The sequence below is a fragment of the Zophobas morio genome, unplaced genomic scaffold, assembly GCF_036711695.1.
Source record: "Zophobas morio isolate AGI-343-1 ecotype UQ-CSIRO unplaced genomic scaffold, CSIRO_AGI_Zmor_V1 ptg000005l, whole genome shotgun sequence".
Taxonomy (NCBI): domain Eukaryota; kingdom Metazoa; phylum Arthropoda; class Insecta; order Coleoptera; family Tenebrionidae; genus Zophobas; species Zophobas morio.
In genome coordinates, this window is record NW_026972110.1 from 15,127,440 (window position 1) to 15,148,531 (window position 21,092).

The 21,092-nt window shown below is 36.1% G+C and overlaps 1 protein-coding gene across 2 annotated transcripts in view; it reads left to right on the top strand.

The window, feature by feature from the left end:
* LOC135122833 (carboxypeptidase N subunit 2-like) overlaps nt 1-21,092 on the top strand; it is an 84,911-nt gene that overhangs the window by 35,647 nt on the left and 28,172 nt on the right. For both annotated transcript variants that reach the window (XM_064047283.1, XM_064047282.1), the window contains exon 2: nt 5,277-5,342. In XM_064047283.1, the coding sequence (XP_063903353.1) occupies nt 5,277-5,342 (66 nt within the window). The remainder of the gene's footprint in view (nt 1-5,276; nt 5,343-21,092) is intronic.

A 21,092-nucleotide genomic window follows, 5' to 3' on the forward strand; every position in this document is an offset into this window, starting at 1 on the left:
CTAATGAAGTGGAAGGCAACTCCAAACACTAATTTCCAAAGACCTTGACGAACCAAAATTATTTTTTTATCGTGATCTTCATACTGCTGTGGTGCTAGTTTTAGACAAATACTTCGTAGTATTACAAAAGTTTTTAAATCCAATAGCCAAGAGCTTCCTGTTGGAGGAAGGAGTTTATAAATGTTATAATTTTGGTTCTTGAAGGTTGTGTTAAGTTTAGAACGATACTCCCTTTTTCCCTTGCTGCCAACAATTCGGCTGTTTTGCATTTTTTGTCGATTAAAAGCCCCTTTCCGGCACACATACACCTTTCCTATGTACTTGTATGTCAAAAGTAGCAGATGGGGAAAGAGTAATAGCCTCACTAGCGTCGAATAGCATCACCCTTCATTACTTAAACCAGCAGACTTTAAAATCGGTTCATACTACATGGAACAATAATTATTCAACTTTTTGCGCGGTTGTCGATTTTCGCTTAATCGCCCATTCCCCTTGCTTTCTCGGCTTCCCTATACGCCGTAATTATGGCCATCAAGCTCGATTTCAGGTAGTTATCGATGCGATACACTGAGGCAAAAAAGAAACCGGATTATAAATTGCTTCAGCAAGTCGAACATTTCAAAATTTCAAGAATCCTCGATAATGGAGCAGGTGTTTGCCCATTCTCTCGAGATCTGAGTTCCGGTCAGGTTAGTTTGAACAAAGTGCGGAGTACTCGGGGCGGTGTCAGAAGAAGACTAATTATGAAAAAAATCTCGCTACTACAGTCCCGATAAAAATTTAATTTGTTAAGTGGAAACCGTTTAATCGAGGACGAGATTTCGAGTCCGGTCCGCCCATGTCTTGCCTCACCTTGCCGGGTTTGGGTCAATTTATGAATTAATTTTTATTACGAACTAACCCACTGCTGAACTGATTTACGCGATAAAGTACAATCACCATGCAATAAATTTCGACCCACACGTGTGTTATACACGGGGACTTTACGTAAAAATCAAAAACGTAGCTAATGTTTCTAGATTTAAATCTGCATCGTCAAAAGAACCTGTAGCCAAATCGCAATATTTTTTGCAAATTATAGACATTCGCTTTGCTTTGAAGTCCCACGAGTGCCATAATGCGACGTCATTTCCACTCTGCCATATATTACCCCGGATCCGAATTGACGAAGTAATTAATTTTGGGGTTACAAGGAAAAATTTATCCCGCAGCGTTGTTTTGGAGGAATCGGAAGAGTAATTCGGGTAATTCGATAACGATCATTGCAGGAGATTGTAACACGAGCCTGGGAGTAGTTGGGAACATGCGGACATCGATCAAGCGTATGCCAGTTTCAATCTCCCCCAAGCTTACAAGCTCTTACTCCCCCACGGCCAAGTTAGAAAAGCCGTATCTTATCGCGTCATTCGCCCAGTAATCCACCATGACTAAAATATGATTAATATGTATTTTATACCCCTCTATTTTCAGTGGCGATATTATCGACGGCGTTGAGCCTGAGGTAAAGTAGCAAGTTTTATTGCTCGGTCCTAGAAGGGATGCTGCCGACAATAACACTGATAACAACTCCGCCGTAATTCTTTAATTTCTCCATCAGAAGGCGCCCCATTAGCATATCTCGCTGATTGGTTTAGGCTGTCTGTTTATTAGGCTGGGAACTCTACGAAAACTTAATCACTTAATTACTCCTTTCCCACTTATTTTTGATCCGACAAGAAAATTTATTTCCTTCGAGTAATAAAACACCGTAAAAGTTTACGAGGGCCTCATTTACCAAAACGGGATGGTGCTGCTGTATGGTAATGGAGCCTATCGTAAAAGCCAGAATAGGTTAACTCAGCGGTCCCCAACCTCGGCGGCTTGCGAAAAAATATTACAGAGCGAAATTATGCGTAATTAAGGGTTAAAAATATTAAAACAGTTTAGAGTTACCCTCTCTGTGGATGTGTTTAGATACTAGTGTGACACTTAATTTTAACTGCAAAATCACAGTTCTGTACTGAATTTTTTTGTCACAGTGTGTAACCTAATGAATGATGCGTTGTTGGTTAAACTGATAGTGGCTTTTACGAAGTGTGAGCAACTGGCGTGATTATTGACGAACCAATTAGCAGGACGAAGCTCACGTCTTGGAGAAAATTTCGTGTTACTCTAGGAATTGGAGGAAACGGTCTAAGTGGCAGGCCAAATATTATTTTTCCAAAGGAAAACTCGAGTTAGCGTCAAGTTACCAAATAAAACTTAAAGGTCATTCGTTAGAACAACAGTGAAGTTTGGCGATGACAAAGCCATGTCAATATTGTTCCATCGTTTAACACGAGCAGGATCCCGGCTAGAAAGCCAAGATTTTTGACCTCTCGGGAATTATACAATTAGGTGTTACGGCACGTTTCATATTTCACGATACACAACTCAATTTTAGATGTCGGTATGCAACAAGCAATTCATAATCTTTTTAATAAATCTCCTCAAGTGCCGATACCTTCACTTAAGTATACGCTTGTGCCATGCATGACCGCTTTACGTGTGTTAGAGCCACGTGATTTATCTCCCCCCCAAGGGGCAGGAAAAACTTGGCTTATCGTGATGGCTTTAATGCCTCGTTTTCGTGCAGCTTAACGGGTTACTTAGTCATTGTTTTCATTGTAGTGTACCGAGAAATGTTTTATGCGGTTTAAATTTCAAATGGACCCCTGCGACAGTTGGATTTTGGAAGTTTGATGATAATTCGAAAGAGCTTTCCGACACCGCTGTAGGTGCTTAAGGTTTTGAATGATGAATTTATGTCCCCAGTTCCATAATTACGAACGAACACTTTGTGATTGTGCAGTTTTTTACTCATTTGCCAGTGTTATGATTGCTATGCTTCATCTGAGAGACTGTAATTGATCGAAGCCGGACCTGTTCCTGAACATCATAATCAAGGGCGGGTAATGAGTGAATCTATGAATTGTAATTGACTGCAGCCGATTGATAATTAGTATTGATTGACTTAATCGCTATAATGGCGTTTTCCAAATACATGTCTTTATTAATAAATGGGAGTGTTGCTGGGTATTAACATTCACTGTCAACATTTTACAGTTCCTATGAATCAAAACAGCCTTCTCTAAAGTAAGCTGTGAAACCGTAAGCATTACTTCGTTAAACGGTCCAGATGTGCAGATCATTTTGACGAGTCATTAAATTGTAAGAAATTTAAAATCGGGAACATCCAAGACATGTGTTTCTAAACGTATTGGATAATTCTTTCAAATCGAGTTAAAACAAAACAAATCAGTTTGGAAAATTTGGAAATTAATGAAGCATTTAATCGTTATTTTTGATTCAGTTTAGGTTATAGTATATGGTGCAAATATTTTTCGTATCGTGAATATTTTTTGTGAAATAACGCTCATTTGAGTTTTACATTTAGCTCAATTTTTTTGTGATATTCAGTTCATTTTTAATGAAACTTCGATTACAATACGCCAGAAGTTCTTGGCGAATGATCAATAAAGCAGAATGTTTGTGTAGTGCATAAATCGCTTGAAATTTATTTCAACTGAAATAAGAAAAGTAAGTAAGATGTAACTTTTTTATGTTTTTGAATTATAAGCAGTGAATATTTCCACAAAATTACCCACACAATAAAATACGTGAAATTTGAATGTTATTGTATTCTGGTAAAACTTTCTCAGCTATATCTTGCGCATATTTCAAATCTTAACACAACACTTTACGGTTTTCTGATTCAACTGTGCACTACTGGCTATCTGGGTAGATACGATATTGTTTACTTAACGTAGGGTTATACAAAATGTCTATAAATGATCCGTACATTTTTTTACAAGAGGCAAAAATCTTTAATTTAGAAAAACTAACATTCTCGAACGAGTGCTGAATGTATGAATCATTTGTAGATACTCTGTAGTAATAAATACTGGTTCTAAAATGTAATAAAAGGTGTGTCATTCAAAGTGCATAGTTCAAAAGTTACTGATATCATAAGGAAATCCTTAGATATTGCGAAAATAATACTAGTCGATGATAGGAAACGGATATTCGATTAACAATTACTCCAAGTCAGTTTTTCCATTGGAAACTACGAACATTTCGGCAAGGACACGTATGTTAATTCTGACACGTCCAGTGTAATACAAATAGTAAAAAAAAGTGGCATATCGTTCTTGATTTGGGCAATAAAAAAATTGGAAACACCGTCAGGAATCGAACTCAGGATCTTCCATCTGGTAATCATAGCGGCCTTCCACAGATCTATGAGTCAGCTTACGTAGTTAATATTATGTAATTAAAGAAGAAGGTTCAAACAATAAAAATTACAGTGATAATAAAGAATTACAAGGGGGTTTCATAAAGGACAAGTAAAGGAGTACGTATATTATTTCATCAAGTTGAATAGAATAGATGTTCCTAACAGACATAAAAATTGGCAATAATCTTTTAATTCTGGCAGAGTGTCGAAGATAAAAAAATTACATCAAAAGAACTGGACTGTAGTTTCAGAGATTATGTCTAATAAAAAATCGACACAGACGGCAGACAGACAGACATTGATGGAGATTTGCAATTATAAATATATAATTCTGTGCCACCCTGTATACTAAAGTATTAGCTTCCAAAAAATGAATAGTGTCATTTGAATAAGTTGAAATATTCAAAATAATTTGAAGGTAAATGTACCTACGTATTTGAAGATACCAATTTGAATATAAAAATACCTAATATGCGACTAAATGGTGTAGAGGACCCGATATTTATTTATAAGCTTACTTGACCCATGTTTGTGTTTCTAATATTCCCTTGATACCAGATTCATCAAAGCGATTGTTAACATTAATGATGATTTCTTCCAAACAGCATGTTCACTTTCCTTTCATTTCATTTATGAAATATGTAATCAAATCTACGTTTTGATTATCTGCAGCGGTATGAATCTCCAATTCTCCAGGGTCACGAAGTTCATAAGATAATGTATGATCTTGTTCGATATTGCAAACATTCTCTATTTGCAGAAACGACGATGTAATCTGGATTAACCTCCTACGCGGTATTTGTTTGATTTTCCTACAATGCATTTTTAAAATGGTGAACCATAACGGGTAACCACTGCATTATGCACAATGCCCGTGATTCATTCTCCGGATAAGCAATGTTTGTATTATAGCAGGAAGTGACGCCCAACGAAACCTTTACTTAAACTTCTCAACAAACTGGATCGTTATTGTCTCCCCTAGTACTTGCACTCCAAATCGAAATAAACTTTGTTGTTCCAGATGACCACTCTCCACTGCCCGAATCCAGCGACAATGAGGAGCCTCCGCCAAAACTTCGACAAAATGGTAAGCTACAGTTCAACTTCTCGGCACCTAAGTTAAAAAGCCCCAAGATTATTAACCGTTTCCTGCTATGAATTACGGTGAAATTTACTTGATAGTTTAATTACACCATGATAAATCATGCGGTAGGGCTTCCTCAGCGGAGCTGCATCACGAACATCTACATTTAGTTACAACACTTGAAGATTGACCATCGGTTGAGCAATCAGGTGACTGAGTCCGTGGGTGTCCGCAACCGCAACGACTCCTACCATAAGACTAGTTTTTTCTTCAGCGAGCCCACACGTACAATTCCGACCTCCAAATTGTAATTTTCGCTTTCTAGTCTGCAAATGCGTTAAAAACTCGGGATCGCGTGCCGAATTATTACTTCCTTGAGCAAATCTCCTTCGTTATTCTCTTCGGAACAGTGATTCATCATAACTGTTGCAAGTTCAAGGGACTCCAGCCGACCGGAGTGAGAGTGGAACAATCGCAGACATCATTCTTTCGGTGAATTCCTGCTGGACTCCTGCGACGCGTGGAATGCGAGGTCTTAATTCTTCTTTTAATTGGAAATTTGCATTTTTAATTTGTCGGTGGTGGCGTCATCGAGTCAAGGCTGGTAATTACACAATACGGTCTTATTCCGCGACGATCGTTCGTAGGTTAGGTTTATATTCAAAATGCAAATGCTGAAAGATATTTGAGAAAATACGCATTTGCAGGAATTATGCAATGGTAATATAATGCGGTTTGCGGTTACGAGGATTAGTTGGTTCTGTTCCGTAGTATTGCGTTTACGATTCACGCCTAATTTCGTTTTATCGTTTTCTGGACTAGCAAAAAGGTAAAAGTGACGCCTTGGTTGTTGAGTCCTTTTATGTAAAAGGAATCATGATTTATGGTTGAGGACGTAAAGTAACGCATAAAGTTCATGAAATTTTTATGTGAAGGGATAATGAAAATGTATAAAAATGACTCTAGAGGAAAAAAATACAAGCTCCGCTTTCGTTCTAATTACAATTATCACATAGACTGTAGTCTCGTATTTGGTCATTTGTAACCCAACAGTTCTGTGTGTAATTGCTTTACGGTTGGAAACAAGTTTACATTTTACAACGCAACAAATGCTTAAGTGTTAACCACTTGAATGAATTGTTCTATTACTTGTTTCCGAACCATAGCGATTTTCTTAATTTTAGAACATCTAGTTCAGCTACGGAGATCTTTTGTAACATCTGTCCGAAGAGAATTTAACTTTATTGTCGACATTACAGCCACAGTTTTTAACTTCCTTAAAAACGAACGGGAGCTGAAGTAGTATCCATAGTAATAAAAAGATAACATATTTAAAGACACTATTTTTGTGTTCTATTAAAATTTTATGGTTCTGTTATTGTCATTTAGAGCATTTAGAGTCGATCCTTCACAGACGACCTGTGCTACCTTGACATCTGCGTAAATTTCAGGGTTGTATTGAGGAAGAGAGTTGGTCGGCAATAAATTCATTTGGCTAAATACTGAAACAAAATAATTTCATACTATTGAAAGTTAACTACATACCGACGTATAAGCACAAATAACACTTATTACAGACACCTTAGTTAAATTAGTTGCACAGTAGATAATCCGCCCCTGTCCACCGTTTGCCAACTGCTAAGCTTCCCTCGATGGTTTTACGAATGGTTGACTTTTTACTTGTAAAAATTTATTACCTTACAAAAGTAGTGTTCTTATTTTAACCGTAAATGATTTTTTTTTAACAAGGAAACTAAATATTGTATCATAAAGTAAAATTTTGAACACCATTTTGAAATGTAATTAAAGATGTCATATCACCACAATAGCAGTGGATCTAGATACTTTGAATACCGAGGTGGAAAACAAAATTTGGCTTCTACATCCTCGAAATTTGGAAATTTCAGTTGCTACATTGATATTGTTAATAAATTTTAAAATATATCAAAAAAAAAAGTGGGAGCATGGTACACAACTATGATTTACAGAAACGTGTTTTTCTCTGTTATCCTTTAATTTTAAAAAATCTCCAGACTTTATGAGATACTGTCAATCTGAAAAATTCCATGATAAAAATAACCGGAATTAACGGGTATTCAGCTAGAAAAGTCATCAAGTTGGCGGTGTTTTTTGATAGAAGCAAATAGTGTGTTAAGTGTCGTCTTAAGCCATACTGTTGTGTATAATTGACACTTGACGAAAAAGTGAGGTTAAGTTTTACAGTTTCGCGTTGTCAGCTGTCATCAATTAAATTTTAGATTTATTGTAGACATACTTCACAATGTTTACAAAATATCGACCAACTTGATAACTTTTTTTAATTGAACCGCATGTGTTAGGATCTTTAAAATTAAGTTTGGTAAGGTGAGATTTAATTTTCGATTTTAAAAACAGCGAATATTGACCAAATCCCACCCACTTTTTTAATAAATCGGGACAAATCTCGTAGGATTATGGTACTATATATGTCCAAAATTGTGATTCCTGTGTTATTCCCATAATCCCCCATTCCAGTAAGTGTCGCAAAAATCATTTCATCAATATTCACTCCTTGAAACCGGAACTAGATATAGTATATTCACTAAAATTTAATTTTAAATTTAATGTCGCCTCAAACGGACCTTTCCACTTTGTAGTAAAAAATTCAATTTGCTTCTTTCGAGAAGTTTTCCAAGAATATACTAAAATAATTAAAAGTAAATTTCGTTACGCAATTTTTGCTAATTACATTACAGCTCTTTTTTACATCTGTAAAGTTTTGGCAACAATGAAAAATCATTAATTTAAAGCAGTTGTTTTCATCGGATGTGGGTCACTTGCGCGCCGCGGTTTCTTTATCCCATGTAGGAGATGTAACGATTTAGGCGCAATTTTTTTTGCAACTACGAATTAATCTGTACTAGTATAATAAGTAACAAGAGAGAACTCCTGATCGATTGACCCATCAACACAGGGCCGAAACTACTTAAGTCAGAAACATGAAATTTGGACAGTAGACTTGCCTTATGTCCTAGGTGAGCAATGAGCAAGGATTTTTGAAAATTCCACCGCTAAGGGTGTGATTTAGGGGATAAACTTTATTTATTTGAAGCGCGCGATCCTCAATGTCTCATTAATTACTTTTTAGAAAAAGAAATAAAAGTCAAAGGCCAAAATAACTCACAACTTTTTTTAAATGAAACGTCTTTTATATTTTTACATATGTATTTTGATTTTCCTCTCCCAGTTTATTTTTGAAATACCGATGCAACGTTGCCACGTTGTTCCAATTTTCTTGAAATTGTTTAGCAATGGTAGGGTTCACAAAACAAATCGCAATAGGGTTGTTTTTAACTGAAATGAAAATTCATGTACAGAGTGTTCATAAAAATCTTTAATTTATTCCAATTTTCAAATATCGATGTGTTTCAATTTTTTCAAACTGAACACCCTATTTTATTACCGCATCTTACTCAATTTTTTGTTCTCTCCTTTTTTTTGATGAGTACTTTCTATATCTAAAGTTGATAATAATTACTGGGATTTTCGCTTTTTTAAGAGACACATGGACATATTAGAAGAATATGAACAAAAAATAGAGGATGATGCAGGTTACAGGGTAGAATCGCACAATTTGGGTTTTCGACTTTTTTGTTGTATCTTTAATAATAATTAATGAGATTTCGAGCACCGCTCGCTTAGTGACTCACCCGGTAAGGGTGAAGGAAACACGTAATTCGTAAAGGTGCAAAATCGGGGATGAAATTTAACGTTGTAAAAATTATGGTTGATCTTTAAATGATTACAAATCAGTTGAGCAATAAGAAAGCATTTTGGTATTGTTAATATTTATATACATATAAAAACTGTCAAAAACACAATTTTTCGGTTTTTGGCTTGAAGCAAGAATCATGAAAAAACCATTAGTGATGTAATTATTGATTAGGACTTGCGCGAAAAACTATTTTTAACATCGCCATGAACATCGTGCAGTCATCATAGAACAAATATTGACAAGAACAAAAAATATTTGATATTTTTGACTACTTTTTTCATAAAGACCGAATTAAACAATTGTCGGTAAAATAAATATTGTATAATGTTCATCTGTAGGAATTGATTAATGTGTAAAAATAGCACCACAAAAATTGTTAAACCTTGTGGTGACACATTGTTCTAAACAAACTTCGAGAAAATTTACAGGTAATACAAAACTGCCTTGGAAAAGTTGTGAAAGATTTTCTCCCAGATTCCACCCGTCAACGCTGTTTGTTCGCCAACAGCTTTTTGTTCCTTTTGAAACTATCTTCAACTGCATCGTCAAACAACCCAATCCGCTGGCTATACTCACTCAGACATCATCATTTGTGTACAGTGCATGTTTTTGCGTGTGGTTCTCAGCATGACGCCTTATGTATATTCATAAACGCAGTAATACAAGTGCAATAATACGGAAAGCCTAGACAAACTCCGGCATCCCTTTCGATTGTGGAGGGAATGAGCCAATTTGAATAAGAACAATAGATTCATTGTGGCACGTCGTGACGGGAATACTGTACGCGACATTTATTGGATAAACCAACATAAGTTAAGTTCACGGAGCGCTGTTTAGCATTTGCATGATGCCTGGCTTAAAACCGCTGACCTGTATTTTTACTTTTGCGAACGAGTTGTGAAATGCTACGCCAAAATCCCGGCGATTCCACCTTTAGTGATGTTGCACTTCTCCGGCAAAGTTCGAGTTTCTGCGGACACGGAGCGCTCGTCGGCCCGGAACGAATTATGTTATTCTGCCTTGGCAAGCGGCAACGCGCCTTTTATCATTCCAATAAGTTTTATTTCCACTTGGAAATTTCGTTAATTTCTTCGCAGTTTTATTAGATGCGAATGTTTGGCGAGTGGCGGCCGCAGGGGCGGGCGGTGGGCGGACGGTTTGGTGGGCTTCGATTGCTTTGGCAAATATTTTGATATTGGATATTTATTTAGGCTTTGTTTAGCGATGTACAGTTCTAAGAATACAAAAGGGAGTACTGAAATACGCCGAAGCAGATTCAACATTTATTTTGACGGTGGCTTGTTTAGTGTTCATTCGATCAGGCTTGAGGGTTTTGGGTTTTAACGAGTTTTACAGCGATTTCACACGTAAACGTATACACGGGACCGTTTAAGAGATATGAAGGTAATAAAAACAAATTATGTGATAATTTAATAACGGTAAATGTTAAGTGCCAAGTTTCCGGATTCTTTCCCAGCTAATGATCTCCGGTTTGTGTCTGCTGTATGTTGTGATTGATCATTTCCATAACGTCATGCTTACCAAACAGGAAAGTGTGATACGTGGACATAATTATATACATATGACCTGCGTTGTACAAACTTGGTAGTTAGGTAATAATAGTGTAAACTTCGTAAATATATTGTTTTTAATGTAGGTTTAGCTCTGATACACTTTTTGTTGTTGTAACCTCATCAGATATCAAACAATAAATTGCTAAAAGAAATCTATTGAAATTGTCACTATTGCATAAATAACATTAATTTAGACATTTAAACCTTGTGAACAAAACACAACACGTGACCAGAGTCTTTCGCTACTGACACGAGTCTCAGAGGTTATCTTTTCTCAGTAGAATTGGATGCCTGATAAAACAATAAAGGATCCAGTACGTGTGAAACAATCACCAAAAGCTCTGTAAAGATATATTAAAAGCTTAATGGAGATTTATTGAAGGCTCTATGAAGATTTATTAGTCCATGCAAATGAAAAAACGGTATATGACACCCGGATGGTGGCACACTACGTATCGATTTTACTTGTGTCGGTCTTTGTATATCTTCATAGACATGTTAGTTTTTTGTTTTGCACTGTACTGTTTTAGTTGAAACATAAAATAATTACGATAAATCGGGTTAATAATAGTTAATAATTCAATCAACTATCAGCGTTGTGAAACGAACATATGTTTACAAGGAAAAGAAGCTAGATATTGTTTGCCAAGTTGGGTCTGATAAACTTATAGATGTGTAACTGCGCCTTTAGACGAAGGGAAAAGTCTAATCAATGACTAGAGCTCGGAATTATAATATATGTATTTATATGTATTTATTTATAAACTAATATATATAAATTAATAATTATGTATGTAAAATACAAAATACGCAGACTCGTATGTATGCTCATTTTTGTACAAATCATGTTATAAATAATTAATCGGAAAAGCAAACAAATGTTCAAATATGTATGTACTTCATTAATCATAACATATAAGTACGCTGTACATATATAGAGAAAATGTAGATGAAGTATTAATTGTTTATACCTAATTTATTGAATTTACTTTACTGAAAAAAACCTTACGGCTAAATATGTACTTTTCAGTATTTCGGGTTAGAAAATGTTCTCGTTCTTCTGTAATAATTAATATAAGTTTGTGTCGAAATTTCGTTCAATATTATTTACAATATTATTCAGTTGATCAATTTGTCCAGACACTTAGATTTAATAAACGAAAAGTCATTATATATACAATGAACTTTTTATTTCCTGAGTGTAAGCTAAGGAAGTGTTGTATTCCAATCCATTGGTTTTATGATTCCTAGAGCATAAAAAAATAGATCTCCCGTTTCCGTTTTTGTTAGACAGATAATCTACGAAATTACTCGACCGATTGTTGTTAACAACAATTAGCACTACACTTTACAACTTAACTTTGAAACCGCAAAATCGATAGTTCTGAAATCTTGCAAACGTTTCTCCTCTGCATTGAGGAGACAACATTAATCAAATTTCATTTTCTTGTAACCGTCGAGCTTGTAATCTGAACGTGCTAATAGTCGAATTTTTCCGAATTATACACATAAACAGTCAAACTTAAACATGTACTGAGAAATTGAGAATATCTACATGTTTTCCCGTTGGTTATCTTGTGCGGACCGCGCCCCCGTGGAATTTGCCCCCTCGAGGCGCACGGGCTGCGGGGGTGTTACTTTATAGAGGTTATCAAAAGACGTAAATCGCAAAATCGAATCGGGATTTGTCGAGCCATGCTTCAAGGGCGACGAAAGTTCCATCGATACAACCTTCTACCATTTTTTTTAATTTCCGCTTTAAAGTCGCGTTATTTTCTTTTTCAACTAAAAAAGTTAATTATTTTAAATTCAAATTTTTAGTGTAAAAAAACACTCAATCGCAGTGGCGAAAAATCATCGGGCGTGGTTCCTTTATATAATTGAATTTGTAATGGGTATTTTAAAAATAACTTTACCACAATCTAATTTTAATTATCTAAATTGATATAATCATAAATAACAAACAGTCGTGGGAAACCGAAAAGTACACATGAATATGCGAAATTGGTTACCAGTGAATTACCGTTAATCGCTTTTAATTACCCCAGTTGGAAGATCCTAAAGGATTTGATTGTCGTAGTAACAGTAATCGATGTGCAAATTGCGAACTCTAGTTATGACTATTACAATTGACGTCAGCGTTATAAATTTTATGGTAGATTAATGATTCCCATTTATGGTTGTTATTGGTTGATAGTTTCAACATGCCAACATAACATTTTCTAAATTGCGCATTATTTAAATCTTCCAATGTATGTAATTAATTTAACATTTGAAACGACAACAAAAAGAGGTTTTATCTTCATTCGAAGTAGTTTTGTGTTTCGACACTTGTGCAGTTAGGACCTTTCTTGCTATTAGGCAACAATAAAGTCTGAACTGAAAATAGGAGGAAGGGAAATAAGTAAACGAGATGACGATACATTTCTGTCCTTTATTTTCATGCATAAATTTTTCCAAGTTTTTAACAGGATGGATCCCTAGTGCCATATAACACTTCTAAGGGTATGGCAAAATGCGAATATGAGAATGACAGTCCGATTAATGTCGTTAACGTGGTAACGGTAGTTTATACAATCAAATTCGTAAAAGGTGTCATGGTGACGACATCAAACAATCGCTGTTAAGAATGGTTACCAAACTCATGCATGAAAATAAAGAATAGATATATATCTGTGTTATTTACCGTTCCCCCAACTATCCAGTCCCCTAATTATTCAGAGTGGCATTATTTATGACCTTTGCCGCATGGTTTATCCATACGTCCGTGGTATGGGAATTGCTGATACTTTTATCAGTGTTACTCGGGGCCTTGATTTGACAACAAAGACACTAAACGTACTCAGAGAAATCAAAGTACACCATTTAATGTTCCGCTTGTGGTAAATTATTTCAAACCAGATTACATTGTTTCAGAATCATTGTTTAACTTGACCTTTATTTACATCACATCTTGTGTTAGCCATGCGGCGAACATATGTCAAGTAGGGATTTGTTTTTTGGAATCAAAATTCTACTATTGGTCTTAATAAAGAAGATATCGTATTGTCTTGTCTCCTGGGGCGCTAGCGTGAAGTTAAAAATGAAAATATGTATTCTCTTTTAATCATCCGACTTTAATCCTGATTTAAGACAGGTGTGTAAATCTAATCAAAGTAAAAATTAGAAATTTGAGATTCATTTAAAAGTACATTACATAAACGTATACATTTGTACCAGGAAAACTTCAACTCTTGGAAACTGCCACATAGTGAACATAGCAATATCAGCAATCTCTAGAAGCAGTTTATAGCTACTTTACAAACGGAATCGGAACCATAAACCACATCCATAATTTCCAGCGGAACGATAATTGTAACGGAAACGATCGGAAATGCAACGCGGTAGTTGATAAAATGCCATTTCTTATGGATACGCCAGCTGTCAGCGAATCAAAGTTGAAAAATCTTACTTTTTCTCCTTCCATTAAGGGCAATTTGAACTAGCAAAAACTCGATTCAAAATCCTTTTCAAAAGCACGACAGTTTTGTGAAATGCAGACTCAAAATGAAAAATGTTAAATGCGAAGCGAAAGTGGCAAAATTGTGGTCTGAATCGGTCCCGTTCAGTTGCTTTTAAATTGCAGCACGAAGGTATCAAATATGGAGAAAAGGGTTCTTGTTCCTTTTTGCATTTTTTACGGTAATACCGAAGAGCATCCTGCCTAAAGGAATCCTATTTAAACTGCGAAATAAAGAGATGCGAGCTCGGCTCTAAACCCTTTTTTGCAAAAAGTGGTTCCCATCATGGTCGGTTAGCAAACATCAATGCCATCCGAGCAAATAGTGAAGTGAAATTGAGAATAAAACCCAGCACTTGAGCCGAACGTACGTGTATACACGCATTGAGCGTTCAAATTACAAAATTTGTGGATCGAGCGAGATCCAACTAATCAGCAGCTTTACACAGAAGATTGACTAAACCTTTGAGACTACGGCTCTTTTGTGGCAGTACCTTTTCAGCAAGTTTTGAGAAAATATAAGTAAACATGCTAATGAGCTTAACGCTGTAATCCTTTAACAGGATCAAATGCTGTAGTGGCGTTACTCGGGGCATAGAAATCGGTTTGTTTTACGTCCATAGAAAACGATTTAGGTACACGTCTCCTTGCGTTCCCAGGTTATGAGGCGTAAAGGTTTTATTTACGGCTTTGAAGTGGCTCGAAAAGAATTAATCAGCCATGATGATGGCGGCGTTTTCGTCTACAACAAGAAAAATTAAATCGAGTAATTTAACTCCGGTTTTATCGCACGTCTCGTTAAACGTCGGCATTGTAGTAATAAAGTGGAAACAACAAAAACGTCGTAACAAATAAAATGCATTCCTCGCGAATCAAGCGATGTTGTCGGACAATGGTCTTCGGACACTATAAATTCCTCGCCAGGATATTCCATCCTGCGAATTCTCGAACCCCAGGAACGGGCTAAATATACATAAACCTGTGTTCCGTTCGGCAGTTTCGAGGGTTTACGGTCACTTAATCCAGAATAAAATTGTCTTAAGTCGTAAACTTGCTGTAAAATGGGCGTATGTCATAATAAAATGAACAGTTTGTTGTGTCAACATGCAGAATCTACCCTCCTCAGCACTTAACGTATCCGTAATGCTCGCTTAGTTGATCTAATAAAAAAATGTATTGCCTATTTAAAGGGTCATTATTCGATGAAATTACCCGCATAACGGACGATACCGTGATTATGCTGAGCAAGTGAGCCGTTTATCGACGCACATTGCCGCCTTGGAATGTGCCGAACAGACAATTCAATTTATTTGCCCAAAACCGAACGCCATCAATCCATATTTACCTAATCTTCAAAAACGTCGATAAGATGCGTTATAAATCCACAGCGTTTATGCCGAATGTCGAGAGCAAATCGATTTATTCCTGCCGTTTATTTTATTTATAGTTTCTGTACACTCCCATTTGCAGTTACGTATACACCCATCGCTGTTGGTAACTCAGCGTCAACGCACACTAGATCCATCGATAGCTCAAACTGTATCCGCTATAAATAACAAAAAGAATCGACGGTCACAATAATTACATTGCCAGGGGGAAGCGAACACGGTCTAATAGAAGTGGTGTGGGGGCACAATAGCCCCTTTCCTAGGGGTGTTGTTAGTGCAGATGGTTATCGGAGCTGCGTGCTACAAGACCTAGGAAATGACTCCATATTTTACCGTTAATCTCGGCGAACAGAATGTGTAAACAGAACGGGACGTTACAATGCAAAAAGCGTCCACGCAACAATTAACGAGAGCTTTTTTCACGATTATCCGAAAGTCCCTTCTCTGACCAGTTTTTTGTAAAATGCGCCAATTCCAACTTACTTATTAACCGCGTCATTTTGGTCGTGACACAAAAATTGGCCACCGAAACCAAAGGTCAAGGTGGAACGATCCAAAAGAACCAAGTGGAAAGAGGTGTGTGTCTAAATTTATCTCAAATTCGAACGTCATTATTTTTCGGAATGACCGAAAAAATGAAGCACAAAATGAAAAGATAGTAAAGATGAAAAGACAAAGGAGACAAACGAATAGATCGAGCTAGAAGGATATAGAAGAAATAAGAATAATCTCTACAATGGTGTTGAAATTCACCTTATCAAATTATCTGTTTTGGATTCTATGAAGGGAAGTATTTTTAAAGAATTTAAAAGATAATCTTGAACAATACTCTCTGTAAGTCCACTTGCAAAAAAAAATAGAAGAAAACGGTTTACTTTGGCGTGAAATCAAATCCGATTGTGTCTCGTTTTCGTTTCTAAGTTCAGTCGCAGTAAAAATATTGTTTGTACCTCATTAGTAAAGTACAATTTCTCACACTAGTTACACAAGCACGTTTCACAACCCGCCGTAATCCGCCCAGCTGCCTAATTGAAACACAAAGCCGAAAAGAAAAAAGCACCTTTATGCGTCCATCGAAAAATAGCCAGCCAGTGCAGGAAATTACATGTCACATTAATTCGGCTTTTCGTTGGCTCACCCTCCACATAAGCACACGTGCGTGCTTAAGGAAACGCGTGGCAATGTCACGCACGCCGCTGGCGGTGTGAGCTGGCCTTAATGGCGATTTTTCAGTTGTCGCCCGAGTAGGGAGTTTTTACGTTTGATTTAATAAGCAAATTGCCGGGCGACGCCCTTGTGAGCTAATGGAGCGTTAACGCAGCTCTCCTCTCACTGAGTTTTTACACAAAAAAGCTCCTTTTAAAACACGGCGGTGTTACTGTAATGAATGACAGGACCGTGATTAATGGAAAAATTCAATTAGTTTGATGTATTATAGACGGGCTGCAGGCGGCTAGCTACGAGGCTGAGGAGTGCGTCTGCCAGATAATTTCACGGATTATTCCTCAACCGTTACAATGTTTATGAGTTGCAGAGAAACGTAAAGTCCTCTGAAATATCCCTCCTGGAAACCGATCTCGCTCTCGCCGCCGAATTCCGGGCTCAGAGGAAACTTCGCAAAACGTGTTGCAGTTACAGATTACTGGCTAATGCCTAAAGAGGTGTTTTACGTTGCGGAAGCTAATAGTTCACAGTTTGTTTACTTCTTTTTGCAGCACAATATCCGCTAGTACACTTTTGCTTGCATTTTTAATATATCGTTTAGCTTGTAAAACGAGGGCATCTGTAACGTGATACTCGACATTGATAAATTTCTGACTGATAGAGTTTATTAGTGGCGAAAAAGGAATAGACGGAGAGAGAACCAGCATCTGCATTAAGCACTCTGTCTCATGTCCTTTAATGTTTGTAAATTAAATGAATAGTCATAACCCCTCTTTATATTATTCTCTTAAATTTCTTACTCTGTCGATAATTGAAGTCTTGGTCCTCAACTTGAAGGAGCAAGTAGAAATGTTGAAAAATTTAGTTTCCTTTCACTTTCGATATTGTTACTCACATATGATGTAATTTTCATTATAATAGATTTCAAAGACATAAAATTAATTAATTAAGTCGTTAAATATAGTATTTATCAGTATTCAAAATTTTCCAAAAAACAAAATTCATGAAGTGTAAAAGTGCATTTTTCCATGGTATTTTAATTGCAAATCGTGCACTTTTGAATAAAGCATACATATTTCATGAGTTTTTTTGGCCCATAAATTTTAGTTTTTTCGAAGTGAGCGAACTGTTAGTTAATGAGTTTCACCTCCACATTCTAGTTCGAAAAAAGCTACGGGTTGCTGGGAGTACAAGTAAGTGGTTTTGCTCAACTTAGCAGAACAGTGTGATGTTTACCTGAATGTTAAATTAAGTTATTGTTGAAGGTTAAAGTGTTAATGGAGCCGCCGAAAATCTAAGCTGTATGTTGAAATTATCTTCGCCTTTCACAAAACACGCATCGTAAATAACTTGGTTATAAACCGTAAGATAGTGTCGAACATCATTGCATATCTACGTGAGATCTGATATTTCACTATTGGGATTGCAAAAGTATGCAGATTATTTTAAAATTGTGAAACTGTCGACAAAAAATTTGATTGGCAAGATATTGTCAAGGTATTCACGTTCCAAACGATCGAGATTTTTTATGGGATATGCCTGGTTATTAGATGTTTTGGTTATAATGTGACCACATATCAATGGTCAAGGAAAAACTTATTTAGAGAATGATTTAAAGATTTCAAATTAATGGTGATTTTACTCACGAATCTCGCATTACGCGTTCGATCAGATAAATGTACTGGCAATGTTTCGAAATCGATAACCCTTCTGTGTGTATAGCAAGCTTATTTTTATATATATGCTTTGTAGTTTAACAAGTATAAAAAAAATCACTCAACATCTAAAAAAAACTTTAATTTTGGAAATAGCAACAGACAACTGGTTGTCTTTTGAACCGGAATCACAAGAAGATACAACATTTATCAATTACTTTACTTACATAATTCGATAAAATTTATATAAATAAATTAAAAAATCGCTCATTTATATGTTTAAAGATTATAAAACTTGTATAAACATAAATTTCTGCGAACTGTTAACCAGATCATGGTTCTCTTATTTCAAAAGCGGTTTTAGTATAACAGAGTTCACGATTAACATGTAAATTTGGTGGTTTACATTAACCAGAGACAAATCCTGTGAAATTTAATTGCAACAACAACTGATCATCCGATAACCTCTTTGTTTATTTGGAATGCAGCATTGAAGAACTATGTCATAATTTAGATTTTGTTTATTAATATCGTTATCATTATGTTCGTTCTTATCTTTATTAACAAAAATGCGCCCACATGCCTCCTTTTATAGATTAACATAAGAAATATATTATGAGTTGGATGTCTGGTGGTCCGACATAACGATTCCTGGCATGCTGATTTTAAATTTACAAAGAAACAAATTCCGTACGTATACGAAATAATTGTACTTTTATCTGACCCATTTTATCTACTGCCTCGGGAGGAAAACTCGTAAAATTCATTTTGTATGCCAAACAGTTTACTTTTATCAAATTTTATTTCGCAGACATATGATATTGTCGCTGAAAGAAAACGGTTCAAAATATAGGGAGATACACCCTGGAGAATATTACAAAGCAGGTAACCGACCAATACATGATATTCTTAGGATTTATTGATCCGGAAAGGCCATGAGATACATTTCACTTGTTACAATTTTTAAAACCCGAGCACTTCTTTAGTTCACTTGTTGCGACAAGACCTGTTCTCACAAAGGAAAGTCTGCATGTATTATAATTTTTATAGCTTGATCCACGAAGATCTTGACCATTGTAACATAACGCTACTTCTTCCTACACCGACCAAAGAGGTCGTTCAGTTGGAAAGAAACGAATCGCAAAACGGTCCAGCGGCCTCATTTCAACTGCAAAAATCATGGTTTTGTGGTGTCCAGAGTGTGATAATAATTTGTTATTCCAGAGAAACACATTTTATATCTGCAAAAATCTACCAAGACGACTAACTCCAATTCAATTCCGTCTTCAATAAAACCCGTAGCGTAACGAATTTTCTTTATCAGCTGCAATCTGTATTGTACTTGGCATATCGTGTTACCATGCTTTCAAAAACAACACTGCAATCCACGAACAAGAAACCAATTGGAAACCGTATCGACGTATGGACGTGAACTGCAAGCACCGACTTGTACTTCAAGTTTCAATTACGTCCACGCCAATAAATTATATAAAGCGAAGTTTTTCTGCAAGACTGGTTCACACGTAGGTATCAGTTTCCCATCGTTCCACACAAGTTGGTAAAAAAATCGTCAACCGACCCCAAGCAACTTCCATTCGCCGACGATAATTTCCATAACTTTTGCAGCGTGAATGAAAAACGGAAAGGCCAGGAATATATGAATCTGACATGTGCTAATGTGGCCGACACAGAGCTTTACCGTGTTTACGAAAGCGGCTCACGGTCGGCTTACGTCATCCGGTATATCAACCGGTCGACTACATGCACCCTATGTTTGTGATAACACAGGTAAACACACCGACAAAAACGGTCTTTCAAACACCACGTCACGTTTTACACGTTTTCGAATTATATCAACCAATTAAACTGAACCGTGATGGGCTATTTTCGAACACGAGATTATACATCCCGCTTCCGCGAGAACGCCGGTTTGGGGGAAAAATTAATTTTTGAGAAAAGTGGGGCTCGGTTCAGTTTCATTGAGCATTCGGAACTATTATTGGACGCAGAGGCTAATTTTGCTGCTTTTTGCTGCATTCACAACTATTCGTACTTCTGTGAATACGTAATAATAGTAATATATATTTCCCAAAAAATCACTAGATGTTGTAAAAAAATTGATTGCTGATGCGAACTAAGGGTAGAATATGAAATCTAAAAGCCATGGACAATCTATTTTATTATCGAGCAAGTTCTAAAGAAATTCGAATCCTATACAGTCCCATCGAGTGTGTAGTTTAATAAAGTTAAATGTGCTCAATAGACGATGATGAACTCCTGAGAAGGTTATCAAGTCAAAAATGCAAGAATTTTAAAACTCCTTTCTATAGGTTCGATTTGCACTACATATTCTAAATTATCGCTCCATACTCAAATAGAAATGTAATTAAATTAAAGTACGTATAACTATTTTGAAGTATTTACTGTCAAAAGTACCTTAATTCGTAAATTTTTATGTCGATTGCACGAATCCCATGATTTTGATTTATAGAGTTAATAAAATCCAAAGTACTTTGATTTATTTAAGGCAGGACGGTTAAGAGTACTCCAGTTATCTACCGAATTCAAATCAGCTGTAAATATGAGCTTGTAACTAAAAATGTCATCCACAATGTCGTTTATAAATAATCAAAATAACAAGAAGTTCATGATTTCACCCTTGAGATGGTCCTGATGTAGCGGAAAAGGGGTGTGAAGGGTGTGAAACATGTTTTTGATG